The sequence below is a fragment of the Equus przewalskii genome, chromosome 12, assembly GCF_037783145.1.
Source record: "Equus przewalskii isolate Varuska chromosome 12, EquPr2, whole genome shotgun sequence".
In the NCBI taxonomy this organism is placed as follows: Eukaryota; Metazoa; Chordata; class Mammalia; order Perissodactyla; family Equidae; genus Equus; species Equus przewalskii.
In genome coordinates, this window is record NC_091842.1 from 39,977,287 (window position 1) to 39,999,053 (window position 21,767).

The 21,767-nt window shown below is 57.0% G+C and overlaps 3 protein-coding genes and 1 long non-coding RNA gene across 14 annotated transcripts in view; 1 reads left to right on the top strand and 3 right to left on the bottom strand.

Annotated features, from left to right (window-relative positions):
* Positions 1-878, bottom strand: part of PAQR4 (progestin and adipoQ receptor family member 4) — a 4,329-nt gene extending 3,451 nt beyond the window's left edge. Inside the window, exon 1 of the mRNA XM_008521168.2 lies at positions 350-878. Coding sequence (XP_008519390.1) covers positions 350-515 — 166 coding nt within the window. The 5' untranslated portion in view covers positions 516-878. The remainder of the gene's footprint in view (positions 1-349) is intronic.
* LOC139074799 (uncharacterized) overlaps positions 1-16,267 on the top strand; it is a 16,831-nt gene extending 564 nt beyond the window's left edge. Inside the window, exons 2-3 of the long non-coding RNA XR_011524593.1 lie at positions 15,693-15,879; positions 16,139-16,267. This is a non-coding gene — a long non-coding RNA (uncharacterized lncRNA). The remainder of the gene's footprint in view (positions 1-15,692; positions 15,880-16,138) is intronic.
* On the bottom strand, positions 1,720-5,980 carry KREMEN2 (kringle containing transmembrane protein 2). 3 transcript variants are annotated; one of them, XM_070567034.1, is made up of 9 exons: positions 5,475-5,980; positions 5,063-5,237; positions 4,201-4,292; positions 3,977-4,101; positions 3,625-3,778; positions 2,939-3,271; positions 2,747-2,872; positions 2,581-2,659; positions 1,720-2,334 (listed from the first exon to the last, which is right to left on the bottom strand). In XM_070567034.1, the coding sequence occupies exons 1-9, from the start codon at positions 5,653-5,655 to the stop codon at positions 2,124-2,126; spliced, it is 1,476 nt and encodes a 491-aa protein (XP_070423135.1). In that variant the 5' UTR covers positions 5,656-5,980; the 3' UTR covers positions 1,720-2,123. The 3 variants fall into 3 exon arrangements, with proteins under 3 accessions (XP_070423135.1, XP_070423133.1, XP_070423134.1); XM_070567032.1 differs by having other exon boundaries at positions 4,201-4,530; positions 5,475-5,653; XM_070567033.1 differs by having other exon boundaries at positions 2,581-2,872; positions 5,475-5,644.
* The window catches only part of FLYWCH1 (FLYWCH-type zinc finger 1), a 27,175-nt gene continuing 18,460 nt past the window's right edge, over positions 13,053-21,767 (bottom strand). For all 9 annotated transcript variants that reach the window (XM_070566986.1, XM_070566990.1, XM_070566992.1 and 6 more), the window contains 4 exons: positions 21,362-21,625; positions 20,135-20,407; positions 19,238-19,310; positions 13,053-14,156 (listed from right to left, as the gene is read on the bottom strand). In XM_070566986.1, coding sequence (XP_070423087.1) covers positions 14,117-14,156; positions 19,238-19,310; positions 20,135-20,407; positions 21,362-21,625 — 650 coding nt within the window. In that variant the 3' untranslated portion in view covers positions 13,053-14,116. The remainder of the gene's footprint in view (positions 14,157-19,237; positions 19,311-20,134; positions 20,408-21,361; positions 21,626-21,767) is intronic.

A 21,767-nucleotide genomic window follows, 5' to 3' on the forward strand; every position in this document is an offset into this window, starting at 1 on the left:
TACTCGCCGGTATCAACACCCATCTCCGGGAAGGGCGCTGGCGGGGAAGGGTGCCCAGGGCGCCGGGATTACGAAGGGGCTGGACACCAGGCTCTTCTCCCCGGGGCTCAGAGGGATTAAGCGGACTTGGTCCCCCACTCTGCTTCCCTTGCCTGCCCCGGGGGCCCCTCAGGGGTAGCGGAAGCTGGCAGCGCCATCCGGGACAATGGCAGCTTTGTCACCGCGGTTCCTGGCCGTGCCAGGGCCGGGGCAGCCCAGGACCTGGGCGCTGGGGCGCTCTTCGGCCTTCGGGCCCCCAGCCCGGCGCGGGCAGGGCTGCCGCGGGAGGGCGATGCGGGGCGCGGCTCACCGTGCGTGTAGATGTTGCCCAGCTCGTTGTGCAGGTAGAAGAGGCTGCGCAGGCAGCCCGAGCCGCTGCTGGCTGGCCGGTAGCCTGTCAGCACGAACTTGTTGAATTGCAGGTGGGGTGGCGAGCTGGCCCAGTCCAGCAGGCGCGGTCCCCCCAGGAACGCCATGGCCCGGCGCGGTGCGGGCGGCCTGAGCTCCTCTTGCCCCGGAGCCGCCTCCTCAGTGGGGCCGTAGCACCCGGAGGCTCATCTCGGCGCCCGCCGCCGCCCAGCGCTCGGTCCGCGCACGCGCCGGCCTGGGGGTCCCGGCCTGCGCCCCTCCTGCGCTGCGCACGCGCGGGTCCCGCGCCCCGGCACCGGAGGCTGGGAACAAGCCTGGCGCCTGAGCGCAGTGCGGCCGGCTCCGCCGGGGCAGGCGCGACACAAGGAAGTCTTATGTTGGCCGCGGCAGCGGCCAGTAGTCCCTCCGCAGCCCGGAGGACGGGCGCGGCCGGACGCGGGTGGAGACGCCAGGCTCCGCCCCAGCTGCTCGCCCCCGCCATCCCGCCAACCTTTCGTGCGCTGGGCTCCTGATGCCGGCACTGCGAGGACCAATGGGAGATGCTGGCGGCGAGGCCCCGCCCCGCGGACGCCCAGGCCTCCACCCTCTTAGCATTATCTATGCGGCCCAGACTTATTTGCATGGGGTGGCTGTTGGCTTGGGACCCGACGTTCTAAGTCCCGGTGGCTCTGCCAGAGTGACCCCGACGCCTCGCTTCCCCCCGCAGTGTGGGCCCGGGCTTTCCGCGCGACCCACACGTCGACGCACTCCTGGGCACTCACTGTCCAGGGCACAGCCCCACCACCCAACCCCACCCCGCTGCCCGGGCTCTGTCCAAGGTGCTGCCGGCACCGGACGTTTGGACCGGTCAGGTCTGGAGCCGGCGCGCCCCCACTCCAGGGCTGATCTCTCCAACAGCCCGACTCCTCCGGAGCGCAGGAAGGCGCGCTGAGATGCCCGGGCCTCAGGCTTCTTCGAACTTGGGCTCGGCCAAACTCGCTCCCCGTTACCGCCCACATGGCGCACCACCCAGGACAGGCAGGAAACGGAAGGGAAGAGAGAGGGCCAGGGGAGAAAAGTGGGTCCCCGCCCAGGTTGATCCTAAAGAGGGCCCAGGAAGGCATCCCATTTTGTGCGTAACCCCACCCACAACCCGCCTCCTCCTCCTCCCTTCTCCAGGACGCGCCCACCCATCCTTCAGTCTCCGGGGCTTTTCAGTCCTTTGCATTCCAGGAGGGTCCGAGAAGTCTTTGCTTGGAATGCCCTTAATTTGCATGGACACACCCAACCCTTGGCTCCAGCAGCCTCATTAACACAGCCTTTCCCACCACGTGAGAACTTGGTGGAGTCCTGTACCAAAATAGGTCCTTTATTCAAAGTCTATGGCTGGTCTTTTGACCACTTTTGTTGACCTCTCACATTTCACTTAGGGCAGCAGTCCAGGACCACTCCAAGAGGGGCTCAAAGACCCTTGAAATCAGAGACCCCGGTATCAAGGTCTATGAGGAGGGGAGCCGGATTCCTTTTGCACTTTGGCCTCGACCATCTGGAATCCGAGGATCAAGCCAAGTTCCCAATAATAGCACCAGATGCTTCCTGCCCGACGTCTGGCCTCCGCGAGGTAACCAGAGGCCGAGCTACCCTTAAAGGGGCGGAGGACCAAGGCAGAGTGTGGCATAGCATCTCAGGTGTCCATTCCGCTGGCCGAGGGTCCCGTGGACCCTGGGGGTCCCGAGTCAGAGAGCAGAGATGAGTGAGCGCAGGGAACTCTGGCTGGAGGCGCTAAGGGGCCGGTAAGTCGTGGCTAGACCCTCAGCCTGGGGGTCTCCGGGGGGACAGGGCAGGGCTACTCCTCGAGGCCGACGGTACCACACGGCCCAGCTTCTCCCAGGGCCTCGGGAAGGACCCAATGCTGGGGGCCCTTTTCCCGGAGTCAGCAGACAGTTCCTAGAGAGACAGCAGAGGTCAGCCCAACCCCTGACCAATCTCACCTCCAGCATCCTGCACTGGCCTGCTATCCTGCGCGAGATTCCCTGTGTGGCCCCAAGGCCTCATCCTTCAAGAACCCAGGAGTTCCTCCCAGCCCCGTTCCCCTCGTGGCCCTAGCTTCCCACCAGGGACCCCGCGCCCAGGGCACCGAGGCGCCAGGTCCCGGGCTGGGTCCGCCCTCGAGCCCTGCCCCAGCGCGCGCACCGTCGGCGCAGCAGGCGCAGGAGCGACAGCAGCAGCAGCAGCAGCACTGAGACGGCCGTCACCGTCGAGAAGACCCGGGCTGCGGGCACACGGGTCCAGTGAGGACAAGGGTCCGGAGGGGCTGCTCCCCAAGCTCCCTCCCGCCTCGCACGCCCGCTCGCCTCACCCCCCATCGCAGCCTCCGGAGCCCCAGGCCGGGGGCTGCAGCTCACGTTGGCCCCTTCGAGGGGCGCTGCGGGGGTCTGGGCAGAGCCCCTGGGGGTCGCCCGGTCCTCGGCAGCGTCCTGCAGCCCTGCGGAGAGGGGTGTGAAGCAGGGTGGCGGGGGAGCTGGCGGAGGGGGGTCGGGCGGGGCCTCACCGCGGTAGGTGAGCGCGAAGCCCTGCGCGTGGCCGCGCGCGTCGCTGCGGAAGGTGAGCAGCAGCGAGGCAGCGCGCAGGTGCAGCGGCCCGGGCGGCGGCGGGCGGGCGCCGTCGAAGGCGCGGAGCAGGCGGCCCGAGGCGGCGTCGCGCAGCTCCAGCCGGTCGCGCGGGTCGGCCAGCTCGAAGAGGCGGAAGGTGAGCTCCAGCGCGGCACCCGGCGGGCCCAGCGCCCAGCTGCAGTTCCGGTCCGGCCCGTACTCGTCCGGGAAGTCCGGGGAGTAGATGACGCCCTGAGGTGCGGTCCAGTTTCCCTGGCAGGAGCCCACGGACACTGTGGGCGGGGCCGGCGGTCAGAACCCGGCCCCGGGCTCTCCCCTCACGGGGCGGGGCCTCACGCTGGAGCCCCGCCCCCCGCGGCTAGGCCCCGCCCCCAGGCTGGCCCCACTGCCTCGGCGGGCCCCCTCCAGCCCCTTCCTTAGGCCCCGCCCCACGCTATTAATCCCCTCCTGGGGGCCCGCCCTCACTCAGACCCCGCCCTCGGCCCCCAGCCTGGTCCTCTTCGGGCCCCGGCCCCAGCCTACTGCCTCCGGGTCCCAGATTCCGCTCCCTATCGGGTCATCGCGCTCAGGGTCCCACCCAGACTCCTCCCCTCACCCAGGTCCCTCATCCCCGCCCACTTCTCACCTTCGTAGATGCCCAGGCGCCCGTCGCCGCCGCACAGCTGGCCCGGGTGGCCAAAGCAGATCTGGTCACAGTCGGTTGCCGGGGCCGGGCGTCCCCGGGCCAGGTCGCTTTCAGAGCCACAGAAACAGGCGTAGCCAGCCTCCACGCCCGCCAGCTGGGGGCACAGACCCGGTGACCCCAGAGGCAGGGAGCGAGATAGGGGTGGGGTGGTGGAAGCCAGGGGTAAGGGTCGCAAATGGGAATCGGGCTGGACGTTCAGCAGTCAGTGTCAAGGTTTGGCGTCAGAGTCGGGAGTTGATGTGGGTCCTGAGGTCAAGGTCGGGGGTCACTGGTCGGGGCCGGCGGGCAGTACCTGGTAGCCCTTCATGCGGCAGAAGCGAAGGCACACCTGGACCGTGAGCTTGGTTGAGGTGCCACTGGGGCCGCTGAGGGCCGGGGGTGCCCCCGAGTCCACGAAGCAGCCCAGGTACCCGGGCACTGAGGGGGCAGCGGAGTCGGGCTCTGTCACGCGCCTCCGAAAGCCAACTCCCCCGGGCAGCCGTGCGGTCCCACCCTCGTCCAGCCGGGCCCACTCACTGTGGCACGTGGGGATGTCGCAGTAGCGCCAGTAGATGCCCTCCTCCGTCTCGGCCACGTAGCACCATGGCTGCACGTCACCATCTGGGTTCCTGCGAGAGGGGGAGAAGTGATCGGAAGCCCACAGCCCCAAGAGCCACGAATCCCGGGCCGCGCCCCACGGCCTATTCGGAAACTGGCCCCGTGTGTGTTGGAGGTTATTTGAGCGCTCCTCTCCGTCCTCGCACGAATTCTGGTTTGCTCCACGTGCTTCTGGATGTCGACTTCTGAGCAGGCCGTGGGAAGCCATTAAAGGGGCCCTGAGGGCTGATTTTAGGGCTTCAGCTGTTGCTAGGACGAGACGTAGTGTATGAAGACTTTGAGGCCATCTGTAGTGTTCGCCCCCTACCCAGCCATGGGCCTCGGCCACGTCCCTTGCGGTTCAGCAGAGAAGTGCCCTTCCGCTGCGCTGGGGCTCTGCCGCTCCAGACAGCAGACATGGCTCTAAGCCCCCAGTCCCTTGGTCACAGCCAGTAGAAGCCGCGCGAAGAAGTGGTAGAGCAAGAGCCCACCCAGCCCCTCACCCCAGGGCTCGCCTCTAACTAGATCGTGCCCGCACAAGCCCCTTGGGCGCCCAGCACTGGCCCTGGGCTCCTGGCCCTGCGTCAGGCTCTCAAGAAGTTGGGCACGAAAGGCCGGACCCCACGGCCGAGGACTATCCCAGCTCCCAACCCCGCCCCCAGCGCAGGCTAGGCCCGCCCCTCGCTTAGGCTCCGCCTCCAGACCCTCGTGGCGGACCCCTTACTCGCCCAGTGGAGACCTCAGCCCCGCCCACACGGAGGCCCCGCCCCAGTACAGGCCCCGCCCCTGCCCCGCCCCTCACCGACAGAAGTTGTGCGCGCCCAGCCCCCAGCGGCCCTGGGGGTCGCTGGCGCTGCTGTAGCTGTGCTGCTGCGTCTGGTCCCAGAAGAGGCAGGGCCGGCCGGCCCCGCGTGGGCCGGTACGGTTCTGGTGGCCGCGGTAGTCGGCGCCATTCACCTGGAAGCACTCGGACAGGCCTGCACGGCGACGGTGGGGCCTGGGGAGGTCTGGACCCTCGCCCGGCATCCTCATCCGCCGACGCCAACTCCCGCTTCGCTCCCCAGCCAGTGCCCCCGGCGCCCGCAGGGCCCTTGGGCTGCCCAGCTGCTCCCGCCACCTGCTCTGTCCCCTCCCCAGCCTCGGGACCCAGGTCCTAGGCGCAGAGGAGGTGGAGGGAGTGGTGACCACGGCCCAGTCGCCGGGCTGGGACTCACCTGGGCTATGCAGGCTCCCTGCGGAGGTCCCGCGTGGCGGCAGCAGTGGGCGGAGGAGGAGGAGGAGGAGGAGGCCCTGCCGGGCCCGTGTCCCCATCGCCCCAAACCAAGGAGAGGTAGCCCTGGCCCACACACGGCGCGTGCCACCCCCGGGGTCGCTTCGGGGTCTCCCAGGCCACATGGTGGACGTTGTCCCCTGACCGTCTATCCTCGTCCCACTCTGGGCAGCGCTCTCCGTCTGGGGCGGGGGAAATAGCTCCCGGGGTTATTTGCCTCCCAGGGTTTCTGCCCCGGAGGCGTCTCTCTGTCCCTGTCCCTACTGGGGGTTTCCCCGAGGGTGGTCTCTGGCCAGGGGCGTTCTCCGTCTCTGCCTCTCCGTACTCGGGGTTGTGCCTCGGCCTCCACACCCGCCCCTTCCCGCTGCGCCTCGCTCTCTGAGTCTCCCTCGCCCAGGTCTCTAACGCGCTGGCTCCTGCCCCCGTCGCGTCCCTCCGCGGGTCCCTCCCCCCTGGGTCCCTCCCTCCCCATCCCATCCCCCGAGGCCGGGAAGCTCCGCCCGAGACTGGAGCCGAGGCAGCAGGTCCAGACGCCTCCCACGCCCGCCTCCCCCACCTCGTCTGGGGACCCTCGGCGTCCCGGCGCGCGCCTCCCCGCCCCCTCCCCCTCTCAGGGTCGGTGCAGGTTCTAGAGGGAGTGTGTGGAGGAGGCCAGGCCAGGCTGGTGGACAGAAGGACCCTAATGGGGGACATACAGGACCTACTGGCGAGGCCACACGCCCCCAGGATACCCCGGAGTCTCCCGCTCACAGGCACACTTGAACGAAGAGCACGCACGTACTCCCACTCAGTCTCCCATTCATCGTCAGACGCTCACACGCACACCCTCTATCGGATCCTCACACCCCTCCCTCCGCAGGTCCCGACGCCTCTCGCCTGACGGTGGAAGTGCCACTCCCTGCCCCCCGCACCCGCGAGACAGGCGGGAATGGTGGATGCTCAGTCCTGGACAGGCAGGGGCAGCTGGTGTCTGGGGAGGAAGGCAGCTGCGCCCGTGGTCCCAGCCTGTCCTCTCCTCTCCTCCCCCTTCTCTTCCTGGGACCCCCAGCCCAGGCTCGCCGGAGCCCTCGCAGCGCTGAGGAATTCCCCCAGCGGTGCCCCCCAACCTGGCGGGGGAGGGGGAGGGGAGCAGGCCCAGGCAGGTGTGGGGGGAAATTCCCCGCCCCCTCCCCCTGGGCCCGACTCCTCCGAGTCCTCTGATCTCCCAGCGCCGCCCGCCGGCTGCCCCCAGGGCTTGGGGGGAGGCCAACGCAGGTGCGTGGGAGGGCGGGGGTGGGGGCCAGCGAGGAGGCGGGTGGTGGCCGGGGGCCCAGAGCGGCCCCTCCCAGTCCAGATCCGTTGCCCCTCAGTCCAGCCTTTCCACCCCTCACCAGGCCCCCACCAGGCTGTCCAGCCCGGGAAGACCTGTCCCTGCCCTGTCAGTTTCCCCGCCCCCCAAGATGGGGGGCGCAGAGAGGATTCTAGAAAAGCCAGGGTGGCCAGGCGGTGAGGGACCGGCGGAGTCGTCACAGTTAGTGCTTCACACGCAGGCTCTTGGGTCTGGGGGCGCGTGGGGATGCAAGGAGGTGGGCTTTCTGAGATGCGAGGCTGGCACCTGGGTCGCCTCGTGGGCAGCCCCCTCAGCAGCCAGGCTGGGGCAAGCTCGCCTGGAGGCTTCCTGGCCCCGCTGAGCACAGGACTGGGAGTCTCACCTGCACGCACTAGCCCACCGCCCCGGGAACCGGCCTGACGCCTCCCTAATGAGGGAGCAGCAGGTGGCCACCTGTCAAGCTGGTCCCCTTCTCCCTCCTGCCCACGAGTGCGGGGGCTGCCAAGCTTGGTGGTGTAGTCCCAGGCTATGGCCCACGGAAAGCATCCTGGGGCGGCAGGACTGGGCCATGGGTGATGGGGGTGCATGGGAATCCTCATCGTCCAAGGTCTCAGCCCCACAGAAGAAAGGGGAGGAGGTGGGCAGAGACTCCCAGGATTCCATGTGCCCAATGGGGGCAGAGGGAGGAGTGGAGGAGGAACTGATCCCTTCTCTGGTCAGAGGGTGATCAAAAAGGATTGTCCATCTGGTCCACTGCACTTCCACCCTTTAGTCTGGGTGGGCTTCAGTTTCCTACAAAGGGGGTATCAGATGAGAGGGAGGGGATGCTCAGTTTCAAAACTTAGGCTGGGGGATGAGAGGCGGTGTCCTGATTGCGAGCTCCAGTCCCAGGGGACTCATGGAATCTCCAACTAAGGAAGGTCTGGGTCCTCACCCCCACCACTTCTGGGGAGTTCAGAAAGGCCCCCTGCTGAAGGGCCCTGCAGTTCCAGTCAAGACCTCCCCCTGGTCCCTTGGCAGCAATGGCACTGCTGTTGTGGGAGGGTCGGCTCCTGTCTGCCCCTATCCACCTGTGTTTACTGATCCCAAGTCCTCCAGGTCCTGCACAAACACCTGCACCTCCCTTCCTCTCCTCCCCTGCCTCAAGTGTGGCTACACGAGTGAGTCCAGGTGAGTGGCGTTCTGGCTGGAGGGAGGACCCGAAGGGAGGGTTCCTACCAGCAGCATTAGCATCAGCAGGAACTTAGAAATGCAGATTCTCAGGCTCCGCCCCAGCCTTCCTTCATCGGAACCTGCATTTAACAAGATCTCCAGGTGTTAAAGTCTGGGAAGCGCTGATGTAGGTCCCCACCACGTCTGGCCTATGATGGCCTCAGTTTCTGTCTCCTCCATTCACCAACTGAATGGAGGGGATGCCCAGGGCTAGACGAGGATGGAAGGAGCTGGATTCCTGAGTGACTTTGTGGAAGGTGCCGCCAAAGAGAAGTATCAGCTTGGGACTCTGCATGAGTGAGAAATAAACATCTATTGTGTTTAGCCACTGAGATTGGGGGCTTGCTTGTTACAGCAGCTGGCACAGCCTACCTGACTAATACACCCTCCCACCCCTCTCCAGTTCTTGTCTCCAGCATTGGTTTCCTAGGGCTGTAACAGCACCACATACTAGGGGCTTAAACAACAGAAATTGATTGTCTACAATCTGGAGGCTGGAAGCCTGAGGCCCGGATGTCAGCAGGGTTGGTCCCCTCTGAGAGCTGTGATGGTGAATTTATTGATGCCTCTTGATTAGGTTCTGGCGATTTGCTGGCCGTCACTGGTGTTCCTCAGCTCGTAGAAGCATCCCTCTGATCTCCGCCTTCATCTTCATGTGGCCTTCTCCCTGAGTGCGTGTCTGTGTCCAAATTTCTCCTTTATATAAGGATATCAGTCATATTGGATTAGGGGCCCAACCTACCCCAGTGTGACCTCGTCTTAACTAATCACATCTGTGGTGACCTCTTTCCAAATAAGGCCAAATTCTAAGGTATTGGGAGTTAGGACTTCAACACGTGAACTGGCGGGGACACAGTTCAACTCATAACATCTCTTATTATCTCTTGTCCCTTTTCCATCCTTGCTGCCACCTCCCTAGTCCATGCCACTACCACGTCCTACTTCGACAAAGGGCTCTCCCAACTGTTGTCTGACTCCCCACTCTTACCCTCTGCAGCCCCTCCAGCAGCTAGAGCCTATCTCTTTATTTTGTGGGAGAAAGACATTTGCTGCAGGCACCGTCTGGCACTTGGCCATCCACTCATTCTTCTTTTTTTCGTGGTGAAAAACACATAACATTAAGTTTCCCATCTTAACCATTTGTAAGTGAATAGTTCAGCAGCCAAGTATATTCACATCCTTGTGCAACTGATCCCTAACTTTTTCATCTTGCAACATTGATACTCTGTACCCATTAAACACTGATTCTGCCTCCCTTCCCCCAGCCCTTGGGAACCACCTTTGTACTTTCTGTGTCTATGATTTTGACGACTTTAGCTATTTCATATGAGTGGAATCATACAGTATTTGTTCTTTCGTAAGTGGCTTATTTTGCTTAGCATCATGTCCTCAAGGTTCTCCCATGATGTAGCATAGGACTTCCTTCTTTTTTAAGGCTGCATAATATTCCATAGGGATAGGCCACATTTTTCTTTATCCTTTCGTCTGTCAATGGACAGGTGAATCACTTTCACCAGCCAGAGTGCAACAGACATGGGACAGAGAGACCCAAGCAGGACTCCCACCCACGTCCGCCCTGCCCTCCCCTCATGCATTTCATTCGTCATTCAGTCAATCACATCTTTATCCAATGTTTATGAGTGCTTGCTGCATGCTAGGCAAATTCTTCTCCCTTCTTTGAAGCATTGAGGGTTGTTAGGCCCAAAGCCCGTGTCAGGGCCCCTCCTTATTTCCAAAGCAGAGGGGCCTGTCTGGTGCCCTCAGAGCCCTTGGGGGGACAGGGGAGTGGGCAGCCAGGAAAGTCTGGGCTCTGCAGAGCTGTGGTGAGGGTGCAGCCTGAGGCTGGCGGCTCACCTGTCTTTGGTTGGTCTCCAGAGACCCCTTTGGGTACTTTTGGCTTCTAGTCCTTAAACCAGGTAGTCATACCTGATGTGGACACTAGGGAGAGAACACCCGGGGCAGGGGTTGCCTGACGGGATTGCGTTTTAGAAAAGCCACCCCCCACCAAGTGTCATGGGGATAGAATACAGAGAGGGGACAATGGAGGCTGCTGTGCTCATGCAGGCGAGAGGCTGGGGCTCCAGGTGACTCAGGGGCCTAGGGATGGGGACGTTTATTAATACAAGCACTGCCTAAAAGGTCGTCTTTACTATGTAAGTGCCTTACCTGGTGCTATGGACTGAATGTGTGACCCCCCGAAATTCATATGTTGAAACCTTAATCCCAATGTAATGGTCTCAGGGGCCTTTGGGAGGGGTTCAGGCCAGGGTGGAGCCTCATGATGGATTAGTGCCTTATAAGAAAAGGCCAGAGTTAGCTAGCTCCCCCACACCCCCGTGTAAGGACACAGCAAAAAGGTGGCCATCGTAAACCAGGAGAGCCCTCACCAGAAACCGACCGTGCCTGCACCCTGGTCTCAGACTTGCAGCTTCCAGAACCGTGAGAAACCACCGTCTGTTGTTTAAGGCCCCCACCCCCCGGTCTATGGTATTCGTTATGGCAGTCCTAGAGGACTAAGACACCTGGATTCCCCAAACCCCCCCAGCGCCAGAGGAAGGAACCCCCATCAGCCTTAACAAATAGGAAAGAGACAGGCAGAGGGAGTGAGTGCTAGCGGGTCAGGCGTTACTTTTCGGGGTGATGAAATGTTCTGGAATCAGACAGTGGTGACGGAGGCACAACTCTGTGAATATACTAACAGCCATCGAATTGCATGATATGTGGCTTATATCTCAATAAAGCTGTTACTAAAAAAGAACGAGGCAGGGTGGCACTAGTGTGCGCTGACAGCTGACAGGACAGAGGGACAGGCAGGGTGGCATCGAGGACAGCTCTGGGTTTCTAGGCGTGTGGTGGAGCCATCAGATGAGGAGGACAACAGGCAGACACTCCTTTTACCGCTTGTGCCCAGTGCCCATGGGATGCCCAGGACCAAGGCCCTGGAGGCAGCTGGACATGCAGGCTTGCTTGCAGAAGAGAGGCCCAGGCTGGGGCTGCATATTGACAAACTGGGAACCCCAAAAGAGGCTGGGCAGAAAAGGGCTGAGGTCCAGTCCCCAGCACTCCAACCCCTGCACTCAGAGGCTGGCAGGGGCTGAGGAGCCCAGGAGGGAGGCTGGGAGGGGACACAGGGAGGTGGGTGGAGAACCCAGGAGGGGCCATCGGGGAGGAATCAAGGAGGGGTGGCTGAAGGCGAGCTCTGAGAAGCATCCATTGATTTCAGTGACGAGGGTCCCTGCCACCCTGCAGAAGTTGTCTTGACAGAGGACATGGGGACAGGAGGCAGAGTGGGGACCAGAAGAGGGAGTGGGGTCCATGAGCAGCGTTTCGATGAGGCACACCTCATCACCATGGGGACAGGGACTGGGCCTGGGGCTCCTAGAGCTGACTGCTGCACCCCACTTTAGAAATTTGAGTTCCTCCTTGGTACTTTTGCTACTCCTTGTGAACTTTTTATTTTAAATTTCATGATTGAGATGTTACACACTGTCACGCATAGGGGCACAGAGACACACTACCAATGCCGTGTGGTGCAGACACAATAAAATAGGGTTTATTGGGGGAAACCAGCAGCAGAGTGGGAGCAGGGGAGGATGAGGGCAGCCCCACCAAGTTGTCACTGTCCCCAAGGGGCCAGCTTCTGAGACAGGGACTTGCCCCTGTGCACTTTGCTCTCTGACAGGGACAGGGCAGGGGACATCTCTGGCTCTGGAACCATAGAGGAAGTGGCCTTATGAGGGGGAAGCCTCTGGAGCTCAGTGGCTAAGTGGTCGTGAGGCCACCCATGGCGCCACCAGTATCCAAATTCATGTCCATCTGAGAGCCCTCAGTCTGAGCCACATGGACCATCCAGCTGTCCTCTGAGGTCAAAGCAGGTGTGGAGAAGAGGGGCAGTGTGCCGGCCCTCGCCAACGCGAATGTTGAGGAGCGGAGTGAAGCCATGTCCTTCCTCTGAGTCTCCTCACGCCGCACCCCAATGTCTGGCTGCCCAGAGCCCAGCCAGGCTGATGGCATAGGACTCGGGCCTGGGGAAGTCGCTGGTCCTGCAGAGGCCCCGCTGGGAAGGCTGCGGACCCGGCCGGCGGAGCAGGCTTTGCAAGTGGCAGGGGCTGCCGCGACTCAATGCTTCTTGCCAGTCACTCAGGCCTGTGCGAGGTCCCCCCGTCCACGATGGGGCTGAGCAGAGACCCGACTGGTGGCGGCACAAACTTGACCATTCTTTTGAGTCTAGGTGCCTTCCTGTCAGTGTGGCTGCCTCCCATGGGCATGCACATTTGTGACACGAAGATGGCTCTGGGATTGGGGCGTCATGTCTGTACCCACAGGGCCATGTCTTTGGCCTTAGCCATGGGCAGGTCACTGTCTTGGGGCAGCATGCCAAGAGCACTGCCTGAAACGTAGCTGGTGTTGAGTGTCCACTGCTGAGGGCCATCAGCATGAGGGGCGCTTTGGCAGACACCTGCCTCCCACCTGGGAGGTGGCCTGTCCCATCACTGGGCCGTCCTGACTGCTGGCAAGGCTGGGAGGTGGGGGCGCCGGGGAGCCGGCAGTCATGTCAGGTAATGGGTCAGTGCGAAGGTAGCCGGGGTCTCGGGGGTCTAACCCCCCGTTGCCTGGGGGTGCCGTTTCTGTTTTAAGCTTGCTCCAGCTTGTGAAAATGAGTCAGGGAGGACTCAGTTTGAGAGGTGCCTAGAGAATCCAGGCCTCTCTTTCAGTGACATCAGGGTCAGGGAGTGGCCAGCAGGGGCCGCACGGCCCTCTGTGGGCTTGGAGCAAACCCCTCAGCAACCCCTCCAGAGGACCCCCACCCTCTCTTGGTATGGCTGACATCTGGGCCAGGTGATCTGGCACTGTCCCAGATGAGGGGGTCTCCCCCAGGGTGTTGCCCAAGCACTCCGTCACTTCTAAGCCCGTGGCACTGAGACACGTGGAGTGTGTGGCTTCGTGGTAGCCAATAGTGGTTGCATAAGGGATGTGGACACACACAGCAGCTCTACACGGTGAGATATAAAATAGGGTTTATTGGGGGAAATGTATAAGCAGAGGGACAGTGGGGGGGACTCGAGCTGTCACTGTCCCACAGCTGGATGGCAGGCTCCATGGCCAGCTTGCCAGGAGGGAGGGAGCCTCCCGCTGTGTGCTCCATCTGTGATTACAGGATGAGGGCAAGAAAACTCGCTGTCAAGGACGTGGCCTTGTTAGCAAGCAGCAGCCTCTGGAGTTCCCAGAGGATGTCAGCCCTCTTCTCCTCGGACCAGCTAGAATAGCTCTCTGCGCCTCTACCAGACAGGAGAGGGGATGCGCCTCTGCTGCTATCTGGTCTGCCTCTCCTCCTGCATCAGATGAACCTGGGCAACCCAGGACACCACTGGCCTCATCAGGAGTGTCTGCCCAGGGCCGCCTTCCTGCGGACATCTGGGCCGGCTCCCACTGCTGGGAACAACACTTGCCGTGGGGATCGTGGACACTGGGTTTAATTTAAGTTGGAAACAGCAAAGGAAAGAAAGTCCGACAGAGGGTGTAGTGAGGCTTCTGGTTTGGTGTGCCCTGTCACCGTGAGGGATGGATGCAGCCCCGAGCATGAAGGCCCAGTGGGGTGCCTGGAGCTCTGCAGAGCAGCTCAGCTCAGCTTGAAGAAGCAGGAACTTCCCCCGAGGTGCCCTGGATGAAGCAGGGCCACACCCGACGGGAAGGTCCTTGGCAAGGTCGCTCGCGTGCTCTGAAAACAGACGGTTGTGAGCGCAGAGCAGGGAAGAGGTGTCTTTGTCAAAAGATGCTTCTTCAGCTCCTTTGGAGGTCGGAGCCTTCCCTACGTCAGGCAGGCCTGCAAGCCGCCCCGCTCCTGGGGCTCCTCTTTGCCGGCAGGAAGACACCATCAAAATACCCCTCCTGGGAGACGTCGTGAGGAGATGTGAAGGCCACAGACGCTTTGGAAGAGTGCAAGTTTTTGTCAGGCAAACTCTAACCGGGTGGGAAATGCCGGGCGGGGTCCCGTGCAGACGAAGAGCATCCTGGACGCTGGCAACTCGTGAGGCTTCTCTGCTCGAATCTGGAGGAGAGTGGCCTCAGTGGGACTCGCTGCCAAGTTCTCTATCTGTGACCTTCCTGATTGCAGAGAAACATGCATTCATTATCAGAATCCAAAGGTGGCGGAAATAGATAATATAGAAAGTTAGGGATTCCTGTAACCCTTTTCCTTAGAGATAACCATCAACTAGATCATTGCTGTACACACATATACATACATAGCAATCCCTTTAAAATGTGACCTGCTCCACAACATAGATTTGGGGAATTCCCAGCTTTCCATGCTAGCATGTCCTGGAGGAAACACCCAACATTCCTGAGAAGTCCCATTTCCTGCCGCAGAAGTCACTGGGACTCACACCCTGGCCTTTTCAAGATTCTTTGTCAAGAAACATAAAGTTCTCCTGTATTACTGTGACGGTTTAGAACGTGTTCACAAGTTCTTTGATATTCCTCACTCCAAGTGCAGGAGCCTATTCCCTCCGCTTGGGTGTGGGCTGGATGCGTGACTGACTTCCAATGAACAGAGTAAAGTAGGAGTGATGGGGTGTGACAATGTCGTAAAAGTCACCGGGCTTCCTGCCTTTTTTAGAAATAGCTTTATTAAGCTATAATTCACATACCATATGGCTCACCCATGTAAAGTGTAGAATTGGATGGTTTTTAGTGTGTTCACAGAGTTGTGCATCCATCACCACAATCACTTCTAGAACATTTTCATCACCCCGAAAAGAAACTCCAGACCCTTCAGCTCTCACCCTCCCACATTTTTAGTCCTAGAAATCTACTCATCTCTTTTGTGTCTCCATGGATTTGCCCATTCTGGACATTCCATATAAAATTCATATAAATGCTAGGCTCTCTCTTCTGTCTGGCTTCCTTCACTGAGCGTGTTTTCAGGGCTCACCCACATTGTAGCATGTGTCAGGACTTCATTCCTTTTTATGGCTGAATAATATTTCACTGTATGGATATATCACTTTTTATTTATCCATTCACCCACTAATGGACATTTTGGATTGTTCTCACTTTTTGGCTATTATGAGTGATGTTGATTAGAACATTAGTGTACATTTTTGTATGGACACACGCTTTCAATTCTCTTGGGTATACACCTAGGAGTGGAATCACTAGGTAAACATACACTCTCTGTTTAACATTTTGAGGAACTTCCAGACTGTTTTCCAAAGTGGCTGCACCACTTTATATTCCCACCCTGAGAGTATGAGGGTTCCAGTTTCTCCGCATCCTCTCCAACACTTGTTATTGTGTGTCTTTTTTATTACAGCCTCCCAAGTGGGTGTGGAGTGTATCTCACTGGAGTGTTGACTTGCATTTTCCAAGCAAATGATGTTGAGTATCTCTAATTATGCTTATTGGCCATTTGTATATCTTGGGCTTCATAAAAGAAATTAAATTTTTGAAAAACTGTTTTTCAGACCCTTTGCCCATTTGTTAATTGGGTTGTCTTCTTGTTGTTGAGTTATAAGAATTATTTGGATATTCAGGATACCAGTCTTTAATCAGATATATGATTTGCAAATGTTTCATTCTGTGCATTCTGTGGGTTGTCTTTTCACCTTCTTTTTTTTTTCTTTTTTTCTTTTGAGGAAGATCAGCCCTGAGCTAACTACTGCCAATCCTCATCTTTTTGCTGAGGAAGACTGGCCCTGAGCTAATATCCATGCCCATGTTCCTCTACTTTATACGTGGGATGCCTGCCCCAGCAAGGCTTGACAAGCGGTGCCTAGGTCTGCACCTGGGATCCGAACTGGCAAACCCAGGGACGCCAAAGCAGAATGTGAGAACTTAACTGCTGTGCCACTGGCTGGCCCCTGAACTGTTTTCTTAATTTGACTTTTGGATTGTTCATTGAAAGTGTATACAAATACAATTAATTTTTGTATATTGATCTTGTACTCTGCAACCTGGCTGAACTTGTTTATTAGTTCCAATAGTTTTTTAGTGGATTCCTTAGGATTTTCTATATATCATCCACCAATAGAGTTTTTCTTTTTCCTTTCCAAACTAGATGTCTTTTCTTTCTTTTTTTTGGCTAGAACCTCCAGTGCGGTGTTGAATGGAAGTGGTGGGAGTGAGCTGTGGTGGAAAGCGCTCAGTCTGTCCCCAGTGAGTATGACGTTAGTTGTGGGGTTTTCATGGGTGCTCCTTATCAGGTTGAGATAGCTTTTTTTTTTTTTTTTTTTTTTTAAAGATTTTTTTTTTTTTTTTTTTTTCCTTTTTCTCCCCAAAGCCCCCCAGTACATAGTTGTGTATTCTTCGCTGTGGGTTCTTCTAGTTGTGGCATGTGGGACGCTGCCTCAGCATGGTCTGATGAGCAGTGCCATGTCCGCACCCAGGATTCGAACCAACGAAACACTGGGCCGCCTGCTGCGGAGTGCGCGAACTTAACCACTCGGCCACGGGGCCAGCCCCAGGTTGAGATAGCTTTTTATTCCTAATTTGTTGAGTGTTTTTATCACGAGGAGGTGTTGGATTTCATCCAATGCTTTTTGTGTCTATTCAGCGTTCATGTGTTGTGTTTTATTCTATTGACATGCTGTGTGGCGTCCCCAAGACCACCCCCAGCTTTGGTGATTTTGCTAGAAGGACTCACAGGATTCAGCAGCTAGTCATACTCATGGCTAAGATTTATTACAGTGAGAAGATACAAAGCAAAATCAGCAAAAGGGAAAAGCATCTGGGGTGAAGCCCAGGGGAGACCGGGCACAACCCTCCAAAGTCGTCTCCCACCAGAGTTGCACAGAATGCGCTTAATTTTGCAGCAAGGAGCTGTGATGACTTGTGTGAAGTGTTGTTTACCAAGGAAGCTCCCCTGAGCCTAGGAGTTCAGGGTTTTTACTGGGGGCCGGCCATGTAGACACACGGTGTCTGGGTGCCTGGCTGTAGTCACTGAAACTCCAGAATTTCAGAAGGAAAGCTGTGTTCAGCAAAAATCACATTCTTTGTACAAAGAGATAAGAGTGAGCAACTGTTATCATTCCAGGACAGTGCTGCATCCGTGTAGGGAACTATTTACCAGTCGAGTCCTAGAGGCCAGCTAGGGGTCACCCTTGCAAGCAGGCTGTTTTAAGGACAGCGGTTGGAGGCCTGCTATGTTAAGTCTGTTCTGCACAAATGTGTGTTATGTTGACTGATGTACAGATGTTAAGGCCATCTTTCATTCCTAGGATGAATCCCATTTCATCATGGTGTATGATCCTTTTTTTTGTCACTGGATTCAGTTTGCTGGTATTTTCTTTTCTTTTCTTTTCTTTTTTTTAAAGGTTTTATTTTTTTCCTTTTTCTCCCCAAAGCCCCCCGGTACATAGTTGTATATTCTTAGTTGTGGGTTCCTCTAGTTGTGGCATGTGGGACGCCGCCTCAGCGTGGCTCGATGAGCAGTGCCATGTCCGCGCCCAGGACTCGAACAAACGAAACACTGGCCGCCTGCAGTGGAGTGCGCGAACTTAACCACTCAGCCACGGGGCCAGCCCCTGCTGGTATTTTCTTGAGGATTTTTGCATCTACATTCCTAAGAGATTTTGGTCTGTAGTTTTCCTGTAATGGCCTTGCTTGATTTTGGTATCATGGTGATACTGGCCTTATAGAATGAGTTGGGAAATGTTCCTCCTCTTCTATTTTTGGGAAGAGTTTGTGAAGAATTTGTGTTAATTCTTCTTTAAATGTTTGGTAGAACACACCAATGAAGTCATCTGGGCCTGGGCTTTTCTTTGTGGGAAGTTTTAAAATTACTAATTCAATCTCTTTACTTCTTGTACATCTATTCAGATTTTCTCTCTCTTCTTAAATCAGTTTTGGTAGATTATGTCTTTCTAGGAATTTTTTCATTTCATCTGAGTTATCTAATTTGTTGGCATGCTGTTTTTCATAGCATGCATTTGTAATCCTTTTCTTCCCTCTGTGAGGTAGGTAGTAATGTCCCATCTTTCATTCTTGATTTTAATAATTTGAGTCTTCTCTATTTTTAAAAAACTTCTTTGGGTCATTCTAGCTAAAGGTTTGTTGACTTGTTGATCCTTTCAAAGAACTGACTTCTGGTTTTGTTAATTTTCTCTCTTCTCTATTCATTAATTTCTATTCTTATCTTTATCATTTCCTTTTTTCTGCTTGCTTTAGGCTTATTTTGTTCTTTTTCTAAAGATTTTATTTTTTCCTTTTTCTCCCCAAAGCCCCCCGGTACATAGTTGTGTATTTTAGTTGTGGGTCCTTCTGATTGTACTATGTGGGACGCCGCCTCAGCATGGCTTGATGAGCAGTGCCATGTCCCCACCGAGGATCTGAACTGGTGAAACCCTGGGCCGCCAAAGCGGAGCACATGAACTTAACCACTTGGCCATGGGGTGGCCCCTATTTTGTTCTTTTTCTAGTGTCTTAACATGTAAGTTTAAGTTACTGATTTGGATTTTTCTGCTTTTTAATGTAAGTATTTACAGCTATGAACTTCTCTCTAAGCCCTGCTTTACCTGCATCCCATAAGTTTTGGTGTGCTGTAACTCCATTTTGTTCACTTAAAATTATTTTCTAATTTCCTCTTTGAGTAAGTGGTTTTTTAGTGGTTTTAATTTTAACATATTTGTGAGTTTCCCAAATTTCTTTCTGTTATTAATTTCTAGTTGCATTCCACTGTGGTCAGATAACATACTTTGGATGATTTTAATCCTTTTAAATTTATGAAGTATTGTTTTATGGCCTAGATTAGGTCTATTCTGGAGAATGTTCCATGCGTGCTTGAAAAGGATATGAATTCTGCTGTTGTTGGTGACCTGCTTCTTGCCCTGCTCTCTTTCTTGGATCACTCGCTCTGGGGGAAGATGGTGCTATCTTTGAGGACACTCAAGCAGCCCTAAGGAGAGGTCCATACGGTGAGGGACTGAGGCCTCCAGCCCACAGCCATGTGAGTGAATGGGCACCATTTTGGAAGTGGCTCCTTCAGCCCTACTCAAGTCTTCAGGTGACTGCAGCCCCGCTGACATCTTTCCTTCAACCTCATGAGAGACCCTGAACCAGAACCACTCAGCCCAACCACTCCTGAAACTTTGGCCCACAGAAACGGAGAGAGAGTAAATATTTGTTGTTTTAAGGCACTAAGTTTTGGGGTTATTTGTGATGCAGCATTAGGTAACAAATACAATTACCCGTAAGTCTGCTGGCTTTCAGGAGAACACGTCTTGAGGCACAGCTGAACTTTAGGCAGAAGTTTTATCTTTTCTGAGGAAAAAAAAAATCAAAAACATGGATTGATAATTATTTTCTTGTTGAAGCTTCTAGAGCCAAAGGCCCCCACCCTGTAATGATGACCTAAAGGCCTTAAGGAGACGGGAAACCAGGCAGAATGACTCTGATTTGCAGAGTCATTGGGAATTCTGGTTTTCTAATGGCCCAAAGTTCCTGTGTCTGGTAAAATAAGCTACTTGAGATGCTAAGAGTCAGTCTTCACCTCATCCTCAAAAAGATTGGGAACCAACTCGCTATCAGGCATGATCCGTCCTTCACCAAAGGCACCAACTTCTTCTTGTTTAAGGCAAATGGTGGCTTCCTCATGGAAATCTCCTTTTTCGTATTAAGCAGAAATGAAGTTTCTCTCGGTTGTTTTATACAACTTGGATTCATTTCTGTATTTTATAAGATGTGGTCCTTCGTATTTACACGAATTACTATGACACACACGATGCTACCTAAAGACTGGCTTTATATTCTGTTTATGTATAAGGAACCCATTTTCAGTTCAATAAAGTTAATAATGTGTAAAAGTTCACGTGTGTGTGTGCGCGGGCATGTACACGTGCACACACACAAACATTAGTACGTTTTTCTAGGGTAGTTAATGTTTTTTCAACAGATTTTCAAAAGAGACTACAATCCATAAAAAGTCAAGACCTCTTAGAATAAAAGGAAGGAGAGAAAAGGGTAGTTAGAAGGGGAGTTGTTTTTAAGGATGGGCCAGACATAGGTGTGTTTTCAGGTTCAGGAGAAGGAGCCAGGAGAGGGGAGAGCTCTTTTGCACCTAACCTCTGCCCCATCCCTGTCTGTACCTGGGTCCTCCTGCTGGGCTGCACTGGGGAGCCGCTCCCGCTGCCTCAGGGCCTCCAGGCCCGCCAGATCAGGCGGGTGGCAGTGGCCGCGCATCACTGTCACCCGCTGGCCCTGGGTGATGGCCCGGCTGCGGCAGCCCATGCGGGCCTGGTCCCGGCACATCCAGTACACCTTCTCCCCCGCCGCCTTCTCCTTCCGGTAGAGGAAGGACTCGTACACCAGGAACCTGCCCCCGAGGGAAGTCCTCAGGAACTCCAGAGGCCGGAGGGTCCCTGAGGGAACAGGACATGCTAGTGGGGTGCCTGGGCCAGGCCTTGAAAGCAGGGGACAGAGCCTGGGTGCCAGGGAAAGAGGCTGTTTCCCTTGTCCCACCAGCCTGCCCCAGCCAGGAAACTTCAAGCCCCCTCCAACGCCCCCCTGCCCTCCCCCACCCATGCTGTGGGGCCCTGGGGACTGATGCTCAGGCTGCCAGCCCAGGGCCCACAGCCCTGACACCCTGTCTCTTTCTCAGGGCTCTGGTGCAGCTTGGGGAGGCTGGCCCTGCAATCGCTCAAACCCAGAGGAGCAATCCTGCTCTGACTCCACACTTGCTGGCTAGACCCCACGGCAGGGGCGGCGCTGGAACATTCTGGGAGGCCCATGGCTGGTCTGGACTACACAGCAGGGGCCACCTGGCTACATGTCCACCCTCCCCTCAGCCAGCTGGCAACTAATCCACTCTCTCTCTTGTGACTTTTAAGAACCTGAACTGAAAGGTCATGCAATGTTGGGGTTGTGATGGCCAGAGAGAACTGGGGGGTGGGGGGGGCAGTGAGTGGGGAGGGAGAGGAGAGGGGAGATAGAGGAAAAAAAGACACTAGAGAGACCCAGAGAGGGTCCTCAAGGTCCAGGGGGACTGTCCCATAAATGGGTGCTGAGCCCTTCCTGTAGCTGCCGGTAATGCCCGGGCCCCCACGCTCCTTATCTCTAGCAGTCAGAGTGGGTTTCTCTCCACCAATCCAGATAGAACCAGCACTGTGAGGGTGGTCCCGGCCAATACCCTCCCCACAGGGAGCCCACAGCCCAGGTGGACAGACTGATGTGCATGGTGGGACCCTGGCTGGACACGGGCCACTGCAGAATGTCCCATCAGGTAGCCCCCAGCCTGTGTTCTGGGGCTGGCCCCCAGGGCTGCCAAGCCAGCGGGGAGAGCAGGGCCTAGTGCCTGCCAGCCCCTATGCCCGCACCTGAGCCTTCCCTCTGGGCCGGGCAGGGGAGCTGCTCCCGCTGCCTCAGGGCCTCCAGGCCCCCCAGGTCGGGCGGGTGGCAGTGCCTGCGCATCACCATCACCCGCTGGCCCTGGGTGATGGCCCGGCTGCGGCAGCCCATGCGGGCCTGGTCCCGGCACGTCCAGTACACCTTCTCCCCCGCCGCCTTCTCCCGCCGGTAGAGGAAGGACTCGTAGACCAGGAAGCTGCCCCCCAGCGGGGTCCTCAGGAACTCAGGGCCTCCTGGGGACAAATCGGAGAGGGGCTGGGGGAGGCAGAGGCTGGAGCCCTGGCGTTGGAGCAGAGTTGTGAGGTGGGGTGTGGCCCCCATTCTCAGCACCAAAAGCAGCACAGCTCCCAGAGTGAGACCCACAGGCCCCCACGC